General features: G+C 32.1%; 1 protein-coding gene across 1 annotated transcript in view; it reads left to right on the forward strand.

Moving 5' to 3' along the window:
* Dpyd (dihydropyrimidine dehydrogenase) overlaps nt 1–22,982 on the forward strand; it is a 798,303-nt gene that overhangs the window by 170,932 nt on the left and 604,389 nt on the right. Inside the window, exons 4-5 of the mRNA XM_076863439.1 lie at nt 4,538–4,625; nt 22,578–22,739. Coding sequence (XP_076719554.1) covers nt 4,538–4,625; nt 22,578–22,739 — 250 coding nt within the window. The remainder of the gene's footprint in view (nt 1–4,537; nt 4,626–22,577; nt 22,740–22,982) is intronic.

A 22,982-nucleotide genomic window follows, 5' to 3' on the forward strand; every position in this document is an offset into this window, starting at 1 on the left:
CTTATTATTCAAGTTGAGTGTTAGAAAAAAGAAAAGCAGAAAACTTGTGACTTCATTAGGGATAATCAGAATCTATATGATGTTATCTAGCATTGTGTGTGTGTGTGTGTGTGTGTGTGTGTGTGTGTGCATGTGAGTGTCTGTATCTTTATTCTTGTGTAGTGGCAGATTTTTTTAAACTGTTAAAATGACTGATTTATAAATGAAAAAAAATACTTAAGACAACACATTATTTGATAAATTTTTAGCCATGTTATTACTACGTTAATAGGAAATTCTTTCAATGGATTTATGCTTAACCTATTTATCCACATGACAGTAACACACATAAGAATCACTTCAATTCAACATCACGGACCAAATAGGCTATGCCGCCTTTTACATTGTTTTGCAGTATATGCTGAGTATCACACTTTCGAGAAATTCTTTTTTGAGCTCAGTGACAGTGTTTCAGGAAAAAAAAAAATGTAAGTATGAGTAGATAGGAATCCAGCTAAATGATAGATGTGAATCTAACAATGCCATTTAGAGAAATGATAGGGGAGAGGTTTAATGACTGCATTTCAGAGAGGACAATTGCTTATGAAAAGGCTTTGGTTCTCATTGTGTAAAATTTAATTTAGAGAGAAGGCTAAGGGCACAAACCAGAGGAAAGAGATCAGATTTAAAAACAAGATATTAATTAGGTACTGAGAAATTGGTTCAGACAATGAAAAGGACTCTTACTCACAAAAGAGTGACAGAGAATGGTATTGTTTTCTTGAAGAAAATGAACCCAGGTTTTTGCACATGGAAGTTGATAGATAATGAGCTAGCTAGTCACCTTTGTCACTGAGTAATGTAGGATTCTTTCTCAGTGAAAGTTCTTGGAGAATTGTGGTCTTCTGAAACATGAGACAGCTGTCCATTTTTTTTTATTGGTTGTTCAAAACCCTACAAAGCTCTTGACATATCATATTTCATACATTAGCATACATTAGCTTTAAGTGAGTTATGAACTCCCTTTTTTACCCCAAGTACAGATTGCAGAATCACATGGGTTACACATCCAGATTTTTACATAATGCCATACTAGTAACTGTTGTATTCTGCTACCTTTCCTATCCTCTACTATCCCCCCTCCCCTCCCCTCCCATCTTCTTTCTCTACCCCTTCTACTGTAATTCATTTCTCACCTTGTTTATTTTCCCATTCCACTCACAACCTCTTATATGTAATTTAGTATAACAATGAGGGTCTCCCTCCATTTCCATGCAATTCCCCTTTTCTCTCCCTTTCCCTCCCACCTCATGTCTCTGTTTAATGTTAATCTTTTCTTCCTGCTCTTCCTCCCTGCTCTATTCTTAGTTGCTCTCATTATATCAAAGAAGACATTTGGTATTTGTTTTTTAGGGATTGGCTAGTTTCACTAAGCATAATCTGCTCTAGTGCCATCCATTTCCCTGCAAATTCCATGATTTTGTCATTTTTTAGTGCTGCGTAATACTCCATGGTGTATAGATGCCACATTTTTTAATCCATTCATCCATTGAAGGGCATCTGGGTTGGTTCCACAGTCTAGCTACTGTGAATTGTGCTGCTATGAACATCGATGTGGCAGTATCCCTGTAATACGCTCTTTTAAGGTCTTCAGGGAATAGTCCGAGAAGAGCAATAGCTGGATCAAATGGTGGTTCCATTCCCAACTTTCCCAGGAATCTCCATACTGCTTTCCAAATTGGCCTCACCAATTTGCAGTCCCACCAGCAATGTACAAGAGAACCCTTTTCCCCACATCCTCGCCAGCACTTGTTGTTGTTTGACTTCATAATGGCTGCCAATCTTACTGGAGTGAGATGTTATCTTAGGGTGGTTTTGATTTGCATTTCTCTGACTGCTAGAGATGGTGAGCATTTTTTCATGTACTTGTTGATTGATTGTATGTCCTCCTCTGAGAAGTTTCTGTTCAGGTCCTTGGCCCATTTGTTGATTGGGTTATTTGTTATCTTATTGTCTAATTTTTTGAGTTCTTTGTATATTCTGGATATTAGGGCTCTGTCTGAAGTGTGAGGAGTAAAGATTTGTTTCCATGATGTAGGCTCCCTATTTACTTCTCTTATTGTTTCTCTTGCTGTGAAAAAACTTTTTAGTTTAAGTAAGTCCCATTTGTTGATTCTTGCTATTAAATCTTGTGCTATGGGTGTCCTATTAAGGAATTTGGAGCCCGACCCCACTATATGTAGATCGTAGCCAACTTTTTCTTCTATCAGACGCAGAGTCTCTGATTTGATATCAAGGTCCTTGATCCATTTTGAGTTAACTTTTGTGCATGGTGAGAGGAGGGGGTTCAGTTTCATTTTGTTGCATATGGATTTCCAGTTTTCCCAACACCATTTGTTGAAGATGCTATCTTTCCTCCATTGCATGCTTTTAGCCCCTTTATCAAATATAAGATAGTTGTAACTTTGTGGATTGGTCTCTGTGTCCTCTATTCTGTATCATTGGTCCACCCGCCTGTTTTGGTACCAGTACCATGGACAGCTGTCCATTTTTTAAGCTGTATATCTGCAGCCTAGTTTCTCTTTAAGACCATTCTCGCTTAAGTCAAACTAACTTCCTTTAGTTCACTTACCCTGGTGTGTTCTTTTCTTTTCCATCACTGACATATATTGTTTCTATTTTTGAGTCATTCTCTTGAGTGACCCTACACTCTAATGCAGCCATCATTTGTTTCTGCAAGGTCTGTTCATTCCTTTAGATTTCACTTATGTATTATTACTCTCAATAAGCTTTTCCTGACTCCCTCTAGGATTATTGTGTCTCCTGTTTTCCTTTAGCATTCTCTTTTTCACTGATTTACATTGATTATAGTGTATACTGCAACATCATATATATATATATATTTTCTACTTCCTCCAAACTTCAAGTTCCATGAGAGCAGAAGTAAGGTGGTCTTTTCATTAGTTTTATATTTTTACGTCCCAGGGTCTGCCATACAGGATGTATTAGTCTATATTCTGTTACTCTGAAGAACTATCTGAGATTAGGTAATGTGTAACAAAAAGGAAGTTTATTTAGTTCACGGTTTGGGAGGTTGCACATCCAAACAGTGAAATTCTGGTAAGTTGTCATATGGATGGCATCACAGTGAAAATGTATGTGAGAAGGAAAGACCACATGGCTAGATAGAAAGCCAGGGGGAGACTGGGACGGGACCATGCTTGCTAATTTATGATAACACACTTGCAAGAACTAATCAGGATTCCACATGAACTATATAAATTCTTTCTGAGACCGGAGCTCTCAGTGACTTAATTATTTCCCCCTAAGCCTTCTTAAAAAGTTTCCACACTATCACCTAACACCATCACATGGAGAGGACCAAACTCCCAACACATGAACACTTGGTGGACACACTCAAAGTAAAGCACAGGGTTTCCTTAAAAATTCATTAATGAGTTAGTGAAAGAGTAAATATACACATAATACACAAATAAAGGATGGTTCTAGCCAGTGGTTTTAGTTGTCCTCAAGGAGTAATTATAGCGTTATGCTTCTCAAAATATGGTTCTAATGACATCTGTCAGAATAACCTTCCAGGTCTTTTTGTCAAAATGTAGATTCCCCGGCCAATAGCTGAGACTCACCAGAGCTATGCTGTGGAATGCATGATGTATATCAAGCTTCCGAGGTGGTTCTTGGGTGCTCTGAAGTTTCAGCATATCTCTGGTCATTTCCCCAGAATTAATATTCTGATATAGGATTGGAATTCAGAAGCTTTATTTGAAAGTCAATATCTGTAGAATAGTGAAGGAAGTGGGATTGGACACTAAGATTTCTTTAGATCCTGCAGACGAGGATCTGGGGGTAAGGAGTCTAGGCCTCTAACACCCTCATTGACCTGTAATTGGATGTGGACTGCCACTAGAAGGGGGCATGACCTTGTTTGAAGTGTTTTCTTCATCTGAAGGAAAGGCAGTTGGGGAAATAAATGCTTTGGATCAGAAGATGGTGGGGTGGGTCTGGGAAGCAAGTGCTGCATAACCCAGTTGTTATATAAATGAGATGCACCTTGAAAGAAGTTAGAGAAATGTAGGAAAGAGAGTGAGGTGGCTAGAATAAGGAAGACAAGAAGGGAGGAAGGAAAGATTGTAGGTGGTAAAAAAAGAATTTACCTTTGCATCTGTATAACAATTATGATGTTCAGATATGCAAACCTTATTAGAAAGAACTGCTCCTTCTAATCATGGTCAGTGTAGTAAGGAAACAAAATAAGATTGACATAGGAAATGAGTAAGTGAATGGTGCACATTAGTTCTAGAAGGCTCTGAGAAGGTGAACAGTTATTAGCCAGAGTGGTGGTCAGGAGGTGTGCAAAAGGTAAAATACAGACACTATAGATTTACTTTACTGCCTAAAAAGTTTTGTACCTAAAAGTAGAATGATTTTCCTTATACTTAGTAGGCATTAACTCTGAATGAGTATAGGGTAAAAAATATGTTAAAGATTCTGTCAGTTGCTTTGTAGTTACCTTAACACAGTTATTTTTTTCCCCTAGATGCCTGAAATGTGCAGATGCCCCCTGTCAGAAGAGCTGTCCAACTCATCTTGATATTAAATCATTCATCACAAGTATTGCAAACAAGGTAAATTCAGATTTATTGTGGCACAATAAATTAATAACAGCATTTGATCTTTATCTTTTTTATTACATTGCTCAAATCACAAAACAGTAAATTTGGTTGAAACATTAAAATATGATACCTATAGCCACTTGAAAATGTGGCACACTTTATTAATTAAGCTCTTCCAAGTTGTGATTTAATTGCTATGAAAATGCTATTTGTTGATTTTTGACTTAAAAATAGTTGAAATTAATGGGCTTTAAAAAATATTTAAAAATATATTTCTTTTTAGTTGTAGGTGGATACAATACCTTTATTTATATATGTATGTATGTATATATGTATGTATGTATGTATTTATTTATATGTGGTGCTGAGTGTCTAACTCAGAGCCTCACACATGCTAGGCATGTGATCTATTGCTGAGCCACAACCGCAGCTCTTACATGCTTTTTTCATGCAAGGCATTTATTGAATAGATTTTAGTTTAAGCTTCCAGAATGCTTACAGATAGGAATTGTCATTGATCATCAAAACAAATTTCAAACTTGTAAAACATCTTTATTTTAAAATGTGCTTTTGTATTAAGTTGGCATACTAAGGTACATTAAGGGATGGGCTTTTTCCTTTTACTGAAATTCAGTTAATTTGTTTAAGATTTGGGATAATTCATAGAGACAGAGTTGAAACTAAAAAGAAAAAAAAGCATAAGGAAATAGGCTTTTATAATCTGTAATAAAATAAAGGGGATTTTAATCTCTCTGTCTTTTTAAGTCAATGGAAGGCTGAGCCTGGTTTCTACTCACTGAGTGAATGGTTGATTGATTAAATAATTAATAGTACCTATTGTCTTTGTGAAAAGAGCACTGTGAGCTCTTGGCCAACTGTCTTATCCTTTAACAAATGAGCAAATGCTGAAGAAAGTCTCCCTAAAGTTAACAGATATTCCTTTTACAAGGATAACCACTAATATTCTAAATGTCAGTAAAGGTCCACAAAGTCCTTCTTCAACAACTAGGTACCTTCTTAGATATAAAGATCATTTCTTTATATGTCAATTATTTATAACAAATATTTTAGGGGGGGGGAAATGATAGAAAAAATTATATGGCTAGGATTTCAAAAGAATTGATAGTTATTACTTAGGTGTTGGGGCATGACATTAATCTGCAGGGTCACACTTATTAGGATTTGACATCTGGATTGAATTTGTAGATGAATCCTTAATATTAACCCTGGGAAAATTTCTTACTTCTTTATTTTCAATTATGATGGAATTATGAAGTAGTGTATATACTGAATAATTATATATAAAAGTGTCTAATGTAGTAATTACTTAAGAATTATTTTTTTGACATAGAATCAGTAATTTCCCTATTAAGTCAATATGTAAATACTATAGAAGTTATTTCCATTTTTGTTGTTGATGTTACTTATTGAACACCTCCTAATTGCCAAGCATAGTGCTGGCCTCTGAGTAACAAGGAGTCCTTCCTGTGACTCTTTTAGAAGTTCATAAAAGTGAACACACACATTAAAAAACAACAACAACACTAAATTACTTCTTATAATTCAAGGTGATTGGTGATGCAATCCATGCAACCCAGGAAAAGTATTTAGCATGAGGAAATGCTAGGTTGTAAATGAATTCCTAACTGGTTTGAGGAAATGTAATAAATCGGAATTGGTAGAACAGGGCCTAGATTACATGAGAAAGAATGGTGGGAAAGAGACAAGACAATTGGATAGGATTATATTGTAAAATATTTGAGCAACCTGCTCAACATATCAGACTTAGTCCTATAAATAGCAGGAAATCATAAGTTTTCTATTTTTGGTTTATAATTTAGAATATGCATTCTGGGATGAGATCTCTTTTATAAACTTCAGGTGTCCCAAATATTCATCATCACAGACTTGTCTTATGTATGAAAACAAATCATTTTTTGTGAAATATATATGAAATCTTACTCTATAACCATCTTATTAGAAAAGGAGTGAAGAAAAATATCCAAATTTTGAGGCCTAAAATGTTTTGACTAAAAATGTTTCCAAGTTAACTGTCCTGATATCAGACCTGGTGATGTGAGAATTATGGCGGATCTTTGAAGTTCGTGCTAACCAATTTTTCCCTAGATATTTGAAAAATCAGTTACCTTATGACGAATTATTTGCTTTACTTATTCAAGATCTATACAAACTTATAGGACAAGTAACAAAGAGGGAATAATGATATTCTTTGAAGAGTTTTTGAAATGTTTAAACAAGATCAGAACCATGTCTATTTTAGGAAAACTTCTTTTCATTTCATTAATTTGTCCACATTCTTTACTACCTAATGAAGCATTGTGCTTAGGTATTTATTTAAACAGATTTCCATATGAATATAAGAGATTTGAAGATATTTAATTGAAAATATAATCTTTTGTCAGGCATTTAAGAAACTATTGTAAGTACTGTTTTGTTGGAGAAACACCAGAGCAATCATAAAAGGTCAAAGATTCTTGTTCTTTGAAGCCTGCAGCTTTTTGGGTATTTACTGGCTGTGTACAGTGGAGGCTGTCCCACACTGCTCTGCCAGTGGACCTCAGCACAGGGGGTGTTCTTTTCAGGGTGAGAGGGTAATTGAATCGCCTGACTCAATGAGCCTTGCTCCTCTTTGAGAAAAGGATGTCACTTGTGTTGTATTGTGTTAGGCTTCTGTGATTCAGTGGAGTTTAGGCCAATACTTCCTTTCTTTATTTTCTTACAAACTGGATTACAGCTCCAGTTTCGAAAGGTACACTCAATTCTATTGTGCCTCCTCAGTCAGTTTTTCTCTGTGTCTTTTGTGCAGACTGTTGTTTGTAATTGTATCTCTCAATTGGAAGTACATGCTTCAGATTCATCAAACTGTGAATACTGGGCTATATTTCTTGATAGTTTTCCTTTTAAGAAACACTATTTTATATATGAATACATGAGGTCAATCTATATATGTAGTGGGGAAAAAATGTCTGTTTTTAAGCATTCTTGATTTTCATGGTCCTTTATTTAACACTAGTGATAAGTTCTTTTTGTTTAGAAAAACTATTATATTCAATTAGAAAACATTGGTTTTTCCACTAATGTGTACTCAGATTTGTGTGACTCTTATATAGACATAAATTTACTAGTACATTTTAGAGAAAATCCAACTTAAATGCATTTTAATTCAATGTAAAATAAAAAGCTCTTTGTTCTAATAGATTCTTAATGAAAGTAAATGGAAACCAGGACAACAAAATCTCACCAGTGGAACTGATTTAGAAATAGTACTGATAATAATAAGTATTTCTTTAAAAAAGTGATCTTCATAAAAATGTGTGTGCATATGTGATCTATGTATCACACGAGTGTGAGAAAGCAGAAAAAAAATTTATTTTGAAAGATATGGTACATTCTTTTAGATTTACTCTTGAATTTCAGTGGTTAAGTGGTTTATACTCTTACCAAACAAAATGTTGACCACTTCCAGAATTGTGTAAAAGGATAGCTATAATTAAATGACTTTCTTGCTCAATAAACTTTGGTTGTCTCCTCAGTGCCTGGAAATAAATGTCTGAAGACATAATCTATTGTGTAAACTGATTGAACTTTTTTGAATTTATATCAGAAACTTAAGAGCAGATGATAATATATTAGAAAGTTCATAGTTCATCACCCAGAAATCTTCTAAAATATAAATATTTTAGACATATGAAACAAAAAGTAGTTATAAGATTTCAAGTTTCCTTTGGTACACAAGGCCACTTCTCTCATATGTATCTCTAAAATGTAGAGCATCTCTATCCATTTCAAGAGGACTGACAGAAGTCTACCTACCTATATACTAAGAGAGGGAGCTTAAGAACAAAACTTTTTAAAAAACTGTTAGATTCTTCCAGGGTACATAGCTTGTAATCTGAAGAATCTAATGAACCCTATGGTTTAAATAAGTGGCTCTAAATTTGTGTGCCAATTTTCATTACAGATGAGCTGTCAGGTATTTAGTATGTTAGGAATTTATGTCATTTAGGGTTTTAATCTGGAAGTGGGTCTCTGGCATCACATACTTGGAATTCTTTTTTACATTTCAAAGGATAATGTTTTGTGCACATTAATTCTATTCCTTTTGCAACTTGAGGAGAGCATTTATGTTTTATTTAGTCAATGGGGATTAGCTTTATTGTTTATTATTATTCACATTTTTTCTAATTTTTATGTTTTGTTGGTTTCAATCTTGGAATTTTCATGTGGAAGCCATTTGTATTTGCTTAGAATACTTAATTTTTTTCTTAAGAGAGGGTGTGTTGTTACCAAACTGCTCCAGTTTTTGTTATGAAACTGTTTTTCCTTAAATTTGAAAATAACTTAATCTATAGAATTCAGTTAGCAGTTATTCTTTCATCTCATGGAAGAAAATTATTCTTCCAATGTCTTCTGTCATCCTTTGCTGTGCTTGGAAGGTGAACAGAAGTCTAATCTCTGCTCATTTAAGGGCAGTATTTTTGAAGAAATTTATTTTAAAAATCTTTTTGCTTTTGGTGATCAACAGTGTTACAATGATTTATCTAAATCAAAATTTCATTTTATTTATCCTAGTTAGTTTTATGGATTATTGAATATGTGGGTTGATGTCTTTCATCTTTTGGGGGAAAATTTCTCATTCCTTCCCACTTTGATCTTTATGGAAATCTTATTAGATATAAATTTAAATATTACTTTTTTCTTTGTGACTTAGTTTATCTGTCAATCATTCATCTAGATCACTTCCTTCATTTTTATTTTGAGCTATAATAATTCTTCAATGGTTTATAATGTTGTTAATGGTCCACTGAGTTTTGAGAGTCTGCTGTATTTTGTATTTAAATTGTTCTTTCTTATATTTATTTTTAATCTGGCCTTTTGTTTTTTCAAACTACCACTTTTCAAAATACATAAAATTACTTGTGTTTAGACTATATGATTTCACCACCAAGAGTTCCCATGAGGCTCCTTATACAGCCTATGTTGTTCCTGGCTACATTCATCATTCTGCTTTTGTATCTTTAACATTTTTTGTTGTTTTGTTGTTGTTTACTCATCTTATTTGAAACTCTCTGTTAAATTCTTTAAGAACTGTGACAAATGTGTATTTCTTTAGACAAGACTGGTATTTGCTTCTGTCAGGCAGTAGCTTTACTATAAATTTCCTGAAACCATATAAACTAAATTACTTGCTTGCTGTTGTATTAATCAGCCAGATTTGGGAATTAAACCAAAAATATAATAGAGGACTGGATTATTATAAATTTGTGAAGATGTTTTTCCCCTCTTTGCTCATTTCCAATTTTAAGACAGGAAGGTTTCTTTACAAATTCAGGTAATAGGGAATTTGTTTATTTTATCTTTTTGGTGATGGAGGTTTATGCAGTCCTGACTTTATGGTGAAGTTTTATATTGGACTCAAACTCTGGGTGACTTTACAACTTTGGATTTTAAGAGGCCCTGAGAATGGAAGCTTGTGTTCACCAGCTTTCGCAAATATCATTGAGATGATTTTAGTTGTTTCTCTGGCTTACTTGCTACTGCCTTGTCATCTTCAGTCCTTGGACATGCCTACTTAAGGGCTCATTCGAGATTTTTTTTTTTTTTAAATACTGTACTTATAATTTTAATTTTAAAAATTAACAAATAACAGGTTCTCAATGGAAAAGTACAAAAATACTAAAGAATAATAGAGTAGTCTACCTCAGTTTTTACAAGCATAGAATGTGGAAGTTTCTACAAAATATAGTGATTGGAAAGGTTAATGGAAGAAAGAAATTTTTAAAAAAGCAAAAAGCAAAAAACAAAACACAAAAACAAAACAAAGATTTCCCATATCAAATATTGATACTCAAGAGAAGGCTAATATAATACAAACACTGTAGTGTTGGTACAGAGTACACAGATCTGGGAGAGGTGAAAGTCTATAAATGAAATGAAGTAAATATGAGTACATAATGTATAATGAAGAGAATGTATATGTGAGTTTAGTGGAAATGAATGGTGTTTAAGTAAGTTACTCTAATAATTTTGACTTTTAAAAACTTGATAATCAGGTCATCATCCTAAGTACACAGCAGTTTGTCTATACTACCCAACTATAGACATATAAACATAAAGTATTTATGTTAAAGATTTTAAATATTAGAAACTTTAAATCATGTAAGAGAGCAAGCTTTATTAGATAAGTTTTAAAAAGTATTTTAAAATGAAAACCAGACTTGAAACCATCTGAAGAATTATTTTCCATGCTTGCTTTAGACCAAGTATGGTCATCCCTTTTAATCAGAGTCACTGAAAACTTGTATGATACATTTAAGATAACTATGAGCAAACATTATAAGATTGTAGAAGATGTAAGTGCTTAATAACCATATGAAGGCTGTCCTACATCCATATTAGACAAAAAATGTAAATCAAAGGATGAAATATGTTTTAGTCAGCTTTTTTGCTGCTATGACCAAAAGATCTAGAAGAATAAATTTAAGGATGAAAAGTTTATTTGGGGCTTACAGTTTCAGAGGTCTTATTCTATAGGTGGCTGACTTCACTCCTTGGGACCTGAGGTGAGGCAGAATATCATGGCCGAAGAATGTGGCAGAGGAAAGTGGTCAGAATATCACGACACAGAGGCAAAGAGAGACCAAGCTCAGTTCACAAAATATATAACAAAGGCATGCCCCCCCCCAATGACTTGCCTCCCAATGTATTAAATAACTGGTTAGGTTAACGCTCTCATAACCCAATTTCCACCTATAAACCTTCTTGCATTGTCTCACACGTGACTTTTTGGGGACCACCTAATATATAAACATAACAAGACATCAGTTTTCTCTCATCAAATAGTTTAAGATAAAAAATTGAATGACATCCTATGCTGTTTAGCAGGAATGAAACAAAACTCTCTTAAAATGAATATATGCTTGAAATTATGAAATTATGAAAAAATAGACTTATCAACAATGGTTTTATTATGTATTCTGCCTAAAGAAATAGAAACACTGCTACATAAATGGGCATATGTACAAAGATGTTACCTGAAGCAATTGTATCCTCATTTGAAGTAGCAAAAAAACTGACAATAATTCCAGTATGAGGTGAATATATTAGGCTACGTTTATATTAAGGAATGTTATGAGGCTGTTCTTAAAACTGTATTGTATTTTTTTTATTAGAAGGGATTTCCTGTTATGTTGAAAAAGACAAGTTGCATAGTAATATGAATAGTATGATGCAATTTTTAGGGAAAAAAACAATATCTGTATAATTAATGATGATATCACAATTTAAGTTTTGTTTCCTGGTTGATTCATTTTGGGGTAGGGAGAAGTGAAGTTATATTTTCCTCATGAATACCAATATTTTTTTACTTCTTACAGTGAACATATATATTTTATAATAAAAATAATGTTTAAATTAAATGGTAAAATAAAATTAAGCAGAGAGGTTTCAAAGTAATATATGGTAGACCCTACATTAAGTTTTTACTATGTTATGAAGAGAGAAAGATCCAGTTATTTTTTCCAAAATGGCTGATAGTTTAAAAAGTTTAAAGGTTGCTATGAACATTTGTTAATATATAAAACTTTTTAATACATTTCCACACTAATCTACTTATGCCACTTATGTACTTACTTACATAATTATTTGAGTATCTTTCCAATTCTCTTGTTCTGTCCATGTGTATGAAAGAGGACCAAGCTGTTTTAATTACTATGCTATGTAATTTATTTTATTATTGGCTATAACCATCATCAATATTATGTATATTTTCATAATAGTGTAGCTTTTATCTACATGTAAAAAACTAGCTTTATAAACTGAAACTCTATAATTATTATTGAGCACTATGTTCAGACCATAATACAATACTAATTTCAAATTACTAATGCAAATGTAAATGCATCTTGCCTAATTAATCAGTTGATGCAATTATTAACTGAATTTCTAGAATCCAGTCTTTAATTTTAATATATAACTTCTTCTTATTGAATGTGGTAAATTGTACAATACTAAATTTACTAGTGTGAGAGATAATGGCCTTGGATATTATTTTCAAAATGTCATGTCTTAATTAATGTGCTGAACAAGATAGATTGGTGTAACATTGTCTATTGAATCATTCATGCTTATGAAAAATCTATCTTGTTTTGTTTGGTAATATATGTCTTTGATATTTTAGGAGGTTACATGTTTACTTTTAATCATAGTTGATATAATGGTCACTGCTTTTCTTCAAATTTGTTTCAGTTGCCATATGTGGTTGTTTGAACCTGAAAAGGCTTAGCAAATCTTAGTTAATTGTAAATTTCAAAATGTAAGCAATATGGAGTTGGAAAGTAATGTCCACATAAGTGAGAAAGTATTTTCTTTGTATGTCTTAAGTCAATTTTATATGAAAGAAGTAATACTATATTGTTTATGGATATACCTTTGTAATTATTATTTTTTTTAATTAATTTTTATTGTAGGTTGTTCAAAACATTACATAGTTCTTGATATATCATATTTCACACTTTGATTCAAGTGGGATATGAGCTCCCATTTTTACCCCATATACAGATTGCAGAATCACTTCAGTTGCACAACCATTGATTTACATATTGCCATTCTGGAGTCTGTTGTATTCTGTGCCTTTCCTATCCTCTACTATCCCCCCTCCCCCCTCCCCTCCCCTCTTCTCTCTCTACCCCCTCTACTGTAATTCATTTCTCCCCCTTATATTTTCCCTCCTTTCCCCTCACTTCCTCTTGCATGTAATTTTGTATACCCCTGAGGGTCTCCTTCCATTTACATGCAATTTCCCTTCCTTTGTAATTATTTTAATTATTTTGAAAATAGACTAATGATGTATAATATGTACATATGTAAATTAAATTGAAATTGTAACTTTTTCTTTAGTATCTCATGACCAAGAATAATCTGTATAAATACATATGTCCACCTTTATATACATATAAACACATTAGATATTTTTTCAATATTAATAAGTAAATATCAATGTAATAGAATCTAGACCAAAAGATTTTTAATCTAGCTAATCATCTCACTGTATGTAAAAGAAATTTGAAATCCAGCAAGGCTAATTATCCCAGATTATATAGCTGCTTGAATGTGTAAGTGGATATTCCAGAATTCTTATCCAGTGTGCTTTTGCTGGTTACACGATCTACATGAATAACGTATATATGCTTGCAAATTAATTTTAAAATATAAAGGGATAAATAATATATTTTTTTATCAACAAAACTCTAAAAATACTACTAATATCTGGAGTGTTAGGCCTAACATTAGAACCTAAAGTATAACGCAGTGGACTTCATGTTAAAGAAACTTGAATTGAGTATTTTGAAAACCAATTTGGTAAATTAAAGAATTTTAACTAAATTATTACAATCAATACTAATTATATTTTTGAAAGTAGCAATAGATTTAAACTAATGGACTTTGAGAAGATACTTTATTGCAATATCTATTTGTATCTGTGTAATATAATAACACCATGCAGTATACATCACAACATTCTGTTAATTAAGAAAATTCTCATATTCTTAGCAATAAAGAGCAAACCCTCAAGAAATATGCTGTTTTTTATCACAAAAAAATCATGGTGTGAAATTACAGTCAATAATGGCATAAATAACCAAGTAACCAAGTGTATATGTGATTATTAAAAAATCTTTACATGTATATTTGGAAAGGAGAGTTTTTCTGGAATGTATTTCTATCCATTAATTATCATTGTATGTATGTGTATGTATGTATGTGTGTGTGTATACATGGCGTAGATATGTATATATGTATATATTTGTGTATTCTGTATATGTATTATATTCATTAATAAATGAGTTTACTTTTTTAAATGTTTGAGGTGAGAATATTTGAGCAATTTTTACCTTTAGTGTATAATTTTGCTATTACATGTATTTGTTATTGAGGACAAAGTGTTTTAATTAATCTGAATCTTTATTTTTATAACAATTTTTAAACAGACCAAGAAAACCAACAATGACACCAAACTACAGTTTTTCTCTTTGTTATCAAACATTACAACCAGTGTATTTAAAATTAAATTATTCTCACTTATTTGAAGAATAGTTAGTAGAATCTGTGGGCAGCTTTATTCTTTTGTATAATATCAATTAAGAGGTAGACATACACAAAATATAATAATATATTTAGATACTCAACTCCTACTTCAAAACCTTGGAAATCAAATGCACTATTAATATGTAGTATGTGTTTGTGTGTGTATCTGTTCAAGCAAAAAGAATCATATTTGAGCCATAATTCTGGTTCTTTATGAAGATATACTATTTAATTGGTTGAAATGAAAAATAACCCCAGTGAAAAATTAATCTTTGAATATAATAGAGAAATACTTTTTATTTTGAGGGGGGCCGTACAGCAGATTGAACTCAGGGGCATTTGACCACTGAGCCACATCCCTAGCCCTAGCCCTCTTTTGTATTTTATTAGAGATAGGGTCTTACTGGGTTGCTTAGTGCCTCACTAAATTGCTGAGAATGGCTTTGAACTCACCATCTTCCTGCCTTGGCCTCCGAGCTGGTAGGATTACAGATGTGTGCCACCAACCCAGCCTCAACATTTTTAATGTAAGATGAATGAGGAATTGGCAATGTTAATCTCACTTCACCTTTCAATAATTTCTCAAGACATTCTCCATTGCTTGTAAGTTGTGAAGCATTTATAAGTGATATTTATAGAATTCTAAACACAATTTTTTCCTTAGTTCTAATGATCATTAACTCTGACATCTTCGTTTATATGTTTGAATTGGTCTTTAGATGCAGAAAACCACCCTGTCTCCTTGTTGTCAATTAATTAAATCATGAGCTAAGGTAAATCACAAAGATCCTGTCATACATTAAATAAACTAATCTTGTAACCTCTTATTTCCATATTCATGTTTCTTTTTAACCCATTGGGAATTAAAACCTTATAATCTCTTTAAAGTTTTTATAAAAGCTATTGAATTTTATTTTTATTATTTTCTCTGGATGAAATGTGCTTTTACATTTTCACAACTTAGGTTTAAATTATTGGCTTTAATAGGTCATTCAAAAACTATGAGACATATTATACTCTTTCCATCTTATACTAGTAGATTATTGAGTACATGGTCATCAGTACTGTTTCTAGTATCTGTCCTTCATATGTACAGGCAAGCATCATAAATTATACATGATCTCTGACCTTAATAAAATAAAGACATTAATAAAATACACATCAGAAAAATGGAAGACCATCATGAATATATAAACACATTGATCAGAAGGCTGTCATACAGATGAAGAACATTCAGGCATTATTCTTCTAATTTGAAAATGTCTCAAATATTGATAATGTTTTTTGTTGTTATTCTTTGAGTAATGGTAATGAAGTCTGAAAAGGATGAATTTGGAGACAATACTGATTTTTTATGCATATGTAGTGCTTGTCAAATTATATCTAACATATTTGATAATTAATGATTGAGTATATCTACACACATACACTAGCTTGTTTTGAGTAACTCTTGGGGAATATTGTAACTTCTCAAGTCCATTACATAGAGAAGGGGAATGGGAAAATAGAAGTAGAAGTAATATTTATATATTATAAAGTATTATATCCCAATTTTAAGACTTTCAAATCATTTCTTTTTTATAGCCTAATAAGTTAATTATTCCATTTTTCTCTGTACTTTTTGCTATTATTTACATTACTGCCTTTCTTATTCTGAATAATTCCTAACATAAGCTCCCTTAAAGTCTTAAAATTATAGGATTAACATTTGAAGAAATCCCTTTTTAGGGAGAGGACTTCTAAGGGGGAGGTTAGAGTAGTGACTTATGTCCATTAAATTTGCTGTGCTACATAATAAAATCAGCATCATTGTACCAGTTTCAAAGAAAGACATAATGTAATTATGACTAATGAAGAAGGCATTTGAATCTGCATTTCTCAACTGGTAAAACTGAGGCTTATAGATCTCACCTTTCCTTTCACCCATCATATTGTTTTATTATGCCTGATGCAAGACTCAAATATAGGAGTATGTAACTCCAAAGCCTGTGCGTGTAGTGTACATACAATGTAAGTGTATGTGCGTGTGTGTGGTTTTTTCCAGAGCAAGGAAAAAAATATTTTCTATCATAGTTATATAGTAGTTTTCTTACACATTTTGGTTTAATTGAGATCAGTTAAACTAAATTCATAGCTGTAAAAATCTAATTATATTGTTTAAAATGTACTAAAATTTAGTATATGTAAGATATAAAAACAGGATTTTTTGAGAATAAAACTAGCCAAGCCTATTCCTCTGTTCTCATTTGTTTCGATGTGATTGTGAGTATTATGAGGGCAGACATTTCTGTGTATTCTCTTCATGTTGTATCTCCAGTCACCTTTGCCAGATATCTGAATTCTCATGGGTTGTACATTGCGAGTGGTGACAGCTTGAGAGTGAGAGTGCTCTCTGTGCCTCTGTTTTCTGTGTGTGCTGCTAAAGACATTTTTATATTTCATTAATGTACACCAGTATGCTCATCATTAGATAGCTCAAGCCAGAAATATAAGTAATGTTAATTCTCCCTTCTCACACATGCAAACTTACTGAAGTTTAGCCCGTATATTTTTTAAATGCAACAGATTGGAGTTTATCTTGGAAGGGTGCTTCCATCTGTGAAAACTGTCCCTGGAAGAAGGAAGTACACTTTAAAATAAATCCACCAGCTGTATTGATAATCTTGTAGTGATATGAAGGCCTGAATATGATAGGACTATTTGTTAAATTGGTTATACCATATGACAGGGGAGCTGGCTCCTGAGGTTTTCGTTTCTGATAATGACTTTAAAAATCATTAAATTGTAGAGGAATGACACTAATGTAGTTTCAAGCTATAATTTTGAAATAAAAAGCAAATAAAAGTTATTTTAAAATTAACTCACCTAAATTGCATGTGTTATGCCAAAAACATGCTTTACGAATATTAAGGACCCATCAAAAATTCAGTACCTGCCAAATATGACTAAAGTAATGGGCTTGTAAATATTCAATGCCTATACTTTTGTGTTGATTTGTAAACAACTACCATTTCAAAAATCACCTTTCTTTTTTTATATTTGTATTAAAAGAAGACATGAAAGTTTCACATTTTTTACCTAAAGTGACTCTATGCCCTAAAGATCAGATATTTACCTTGTATCCCTGTTAACATAGCCCTGTACATTTTTCTTCCCACAATGGAACACTCAAATGCTTGTGACTGATTGAATGGCATGAAGAAACCAGTTGAAGTGCTGTGTATTTTCTAGAAGGAGACTACTGGGGTGTCTATAAAGTACCCTTGTCGATTTAAATTTCCTAGCCTTTACTTTTAAAAAGGTTGAAGAGCTCACAGAATAGAAGTAAGCCTCTTGTGTAGAAGGAGGACTCAAGAAATTGTACCACTTGCTATGAGAGAGAATTGATATTGATCTTGTTCTCTATGGGAAGAGTTGAGGAGGCCTTTCCCTTCTAAAAGGTTTCTGAATGTCTTCAACTTTGAGTACCCAGATCTCTAAACAATGGAGTTGCCTACATATCTTCAGTTATCTGAGAGAGTGCATTGCCAAGGTGACCTCTGAATTCTTGTTGATTGTTGGCCCAACCCAGTTTCAAACCCATGCTTCTGTTTTCTGTGATTCATGCTGATACTTCCCTTTTTCTAGACACCCTTGTGCTATCTTCCCTACATACTTTCTCTTTCCAGTCCCTTTCAGCGTGAGACTCTTCACATTCTCTCTTTAGTAATATCCTATTTAATCCCTTAATACTAGAACCCTTTTTTAAAAAATCTTCAATTAAAAACCCTTAGCTTGGTGGTCAGTATTCACCATAATTTGGTATAAGCACAGTTTTCTAATCTTCTATTCATTTTTGCCTGTGTAAATGAATGTTTCTAACCACATCACCAAATGATTACAGCAATTCCTTCTTGGAATTTTCTTGAATATTTACTCCTACCAATTCAGATGTTATTCTGTCTCATCTTTTTAGCCCTATTCCACCCGGAGTGATTTTGATTATCATCCATTTTAAGCTGATGCTGAATACCGTAATCTGAAGGGTTCCTTCTGTGATGCTGAAACATCGCCAAACCAGAGAGCAGATATTTGCTTTTTATCTTGTTTAATGTCCATTATGCATTTGACTTAAAAGAAAATCCTATAAATCATTATTATCTTTTAAAATATAAAATCTTCCTGCAAATTTTGTTTTGGTGCAAGGGCTCCATTTGTCTTCATGAGAATGTTGAAGAATTATTGGGCAATTTCATAGCTGATGACATGTAGTGGTATCTTAGACTTTAGTAGTTTGACAGCTATAGCAAATCATGAACCATAAGTTATAACTTTAAATATTTTATTTGTTGCATTTATGCAATATATATCTCTTTTTCTTCTAGTATTATCATTTTATGTGTAATTTTGAAACTGAAATCAAGACTCATGAAACAATCAGTGTTCTTATGGAAAGATGCTTAGGTGTTTAATTGGATTATATTATTTCTAATATATCTATCTATCTATTTAATTTTGTGTGTGTATTACAAGGGTACTTCTAATTAGGCAATATGATTTTTATGTTAATCAATCCTGTCAGAATTCCTAAAATGTCAAGTAAGAGAAGGAAAGAACACTGACCAAAAACTAGGATTGTCACTAGCAGTGATTAACTGCACAGTTGCAGTTACTAAGTGATATGATTAATTGGCTTAGGCAGCACCTAGGTTGTCTGCTTAGGAGCAGACTGATTAATTTTAAAAATTAGTAATTGTTCTTCTTGGCCATTATTGAGTAAAATAATCCAAAATCATCAATTAGGCCAAGGAGATAACTCTATCCTTTTATCATACTAAATAATTGTTTGAATACAAGGGACACCAAAGTACTACTTAATTTTCCAGGAAAAAGAACAATTGGCTGACTCTGCTATGTAATATTACCTGAAAGTTCAGACTGCAAATTTACTTGTTAACTCATAGATTTATATCCAGTACAGATGCAATTATTTTTGTTCAGAAGAAAAAATTCCTCTGAAGTTATGTGTCATTGTCCATTTTTTGTATATAATCTAGCAATCTTAACCAAATATATATGTATTAAATTGTCTAAATAATTCCTGTTACCTCAAATGCACTTTAGAAAATATAACAAATTGACATAAAAGCCACATATCCTATATTTGTTTATGTAAATTAGTTTAATTTTGGTGAAGTCAAGTATTTTTGCAGAATTGTAACAATTATTACAGTCAATCTGAGAATATTTTTTATCATTTCAAAAAGAGACCCTAAACTATTATCAGTCTTTCTCCATTTTCTGTTAGACTCCCAAGTCTTAGGAAACCACTAATCTGCTTTCTTTGCTATACTTTTTTCTATTGAACAATTTATAAAAATGGAATCCCATAAAATGTGCTCTGTTATGAATAACTCCTTTCACTTAGCATAATCTTTTCAAGATTCATCCATGTTACATATCATTAATTCATTAAAGCATGTATCATTCCTAAATTATGTTTCCTTCACATCAGCAACATATAAGGATTCCAATTTCCCTCTATTCCTATCACTGCCAAAAGTTTTTATTGTTCACCTTTTTAATAATAGCCATCCAAATGGGTGAGAAGAGTTATTTCATTTTGGCTTTGATTTACATTTCTTTGATGGCTAATGACTATGAGCATCTTTTCTTGTGCTTATTGGCCAGATATCTAGTTTAGAAAAATATTCCCTGATCCCTTGCCCATTTTCAATTAGATTACTTTTCTTTTTTGTAATAGGTTTTTTTTTTTTAGTAGTTAGACACAATACCTTAATTTTATTTATTTATTTTTATGTGGTTCTGAGGATTGAACCCAGCACCTTGTATGTGCTAGGCAAGCACTCAACCACTGAGGAACAGCCCCAGCCCAAGATTACTTTTCTTTTTATTATTGAGCTGTGAATGTTAGCATGTTCTATATAAAAATCCATTATTATATTATATATGATTTGTTAATATTTTGTCCTATTTTGTAGATCCTGTTTTCACTTGCTTGAAAGTGCCCTTTTAAATACAAAAGTTTTGGGGGGTTGGGGAAATAGCTCAGTTGGTAGAGTATTTTCATATCATGCACAAAGCCCTGGGTTTTATCCCCAGCACCACCAAAAAACACAAACCACTAAATACAAAAGTTTTTAATTTAGGTAAAATTCAATTTTGTTGCTGTTTTTTGATGTTATATCTAAGAAACCATTGCCTAATCCAATGCCATGAAAATGCACTAACAGAATATTTAGTTCAGAATGACAGTTCTATTATTTTAAATAGATTCCAGCATTCCAATGATATTTTCATATTTTTTCCATTGTATCTTTTCTTAAATATGTATCAAATTTAGTTTGAATCTCTTTCTTTTAACTTTATTTATAACCCATATCTCCTTATTGTTATCTTTAGATTATCAAATATCTGTGGGTTTTTTTTTTTTTGCATCTATGAAGTTTCATTTAAGTACTCCATAGCTTATATAAAGAGAGATGGTTGGGGATAAGATGAAATAAAGGTCTTCCTAAATGCTGAAAAATACTAAGTCAACAAATAGTGAACATATTGATGTTTTTATTATTATCATCAATGTTAGTGTTTATTACCAAGTATTTGTGTTTGTGTTTGAGAGTTTTCATTTGTTTCTTCATAGAAGTAATGTGTATATTCTCAAAGATCTTTAAAATTATCTTAAAATCAGTGAAAAGTAATTTGTATTGATACCACCATGTTAAATACACTCTACCCACTGTTTTCTTAAAATAATTTTTGTAATAGTTTATGATTTACAGAAAAATTTTATCAGTGGTACAGAGAGTTCCCCTATACACCTGCAATAATCTTCATTATTAACCTCTTAAATTAGTGTGGTACATTTATTACAGTCGATGAAACAATATTAACTAAAATTCCTGGCTCATTCAAATTTCCTGAATTTTTTACCTGATGTTCTTCAGTATCATTTCTAAGATATCTCATTACATTATTTTTTATGTGCCTTAGGTTCCTCTTGACTATTATAGTCCTATTATAGTTTCTCAAACTTTTCCTTTTTTTTTTAAAAAGTACTTTATAATTTTTGTATGGGTCAGGCCCAATGTTTGCTTATGATTAGAGGAAAAATACTCCCAGATATTCAGTTCATTATATGTTCTTTATTCAGGATATAATAATGTGGTTGTCGAATTTTTGAACAAATTAGGTTCTAAATATTATTAATATGTGAGAAGTATTCTAAGCTATTCTATAATAGTAAAATGTGAGGAAAGGCATGATGAAAAGATGAACTTGTGGAAGTCTAGGAGTCCATGTAAAATATGCTTCATTTGCGTCTTTGATTAATGGGAAGATTCTAAAGGTTGTTAATCAGCACAGAGTGTCATCAAATACAGTAAGTTTCCCTAGACAAGCCATGCAATGGGAAGGGAGAGAGAGCTCTGTTTTTAATATAGTTACATGGATGAGGATCTTTTTATACATTGTTGTTTTAAAAGTTAGATTTTAAGCTTATTCAAGCAATACTACCTGACTTAAATTTATTAAAAGTGAAAATAAGAATTAAGGGCAAGATATAGTTAAATAGCTTATGAGTAAAATGTTTTACAGATGTTTATTTTTAAAATTTCATTATTTTAAAATTTATTATGGTTTTATCAATAGACTATGTAATCGATATTGCTATATTTCAGGCACTCTGTTAGTTGTTCATTTATGGCTCCTGATGGTAAATAATATTATAATATACATTTTACCTACATCTTGACATCTTGATCTTCAATCCAGTTACCTAACAGAGGAGATGTTTGTCATGTTTGATATTTAAGGTACATTGTTACATAATAACTTTTATTTTATTTTATTTTGCAGAATTATTATGGAGCTGCCAAGATGATATTTTCTGACAACCCACTTGGTCTTACTTGTGGAATGGTATGTCCTACTTCGGATCTTTGTGTAGGAGGATGCAACTTGTATGCCACTGAAGAAGGACCAATTAATATTGGTGGACTCCAGCAGTTTGCTACTGAGGTATGTAATAGGTGCATGGGGTTCTAGCTGCCCTACCACCAAATATAACTTTAATCTTTGGTGCTTTCTGATACTCAGAATTTTTATTGTGATGCACAAACCTAAAGATAAATGATTTTGTAACAAGCAATGTTTTTATTCAACAATTTGGCTATAATAATGAAAGTTTACAAAACCATATGTCAAATTTGTTGCAATCCCAGTAGGTTATTAGAATGCTTTGAAAGTATATAAAATAGATGA

This window comes from Callospermophilus lateralis, chromosome 7, assembly GCF_048772815.1.
Source record: "Callospermophilus lateralis isolate mCalLat2 chromosome 7, mCalLat2.hap1, whole genome shotgun sequence".
NCBI classification, from domain to species: Eukaryota; Metazoa; Chordata; class Mammalia; order Rodentia; family Sciuridae; genus Callospermophilus; species Callospermophilus lateralis.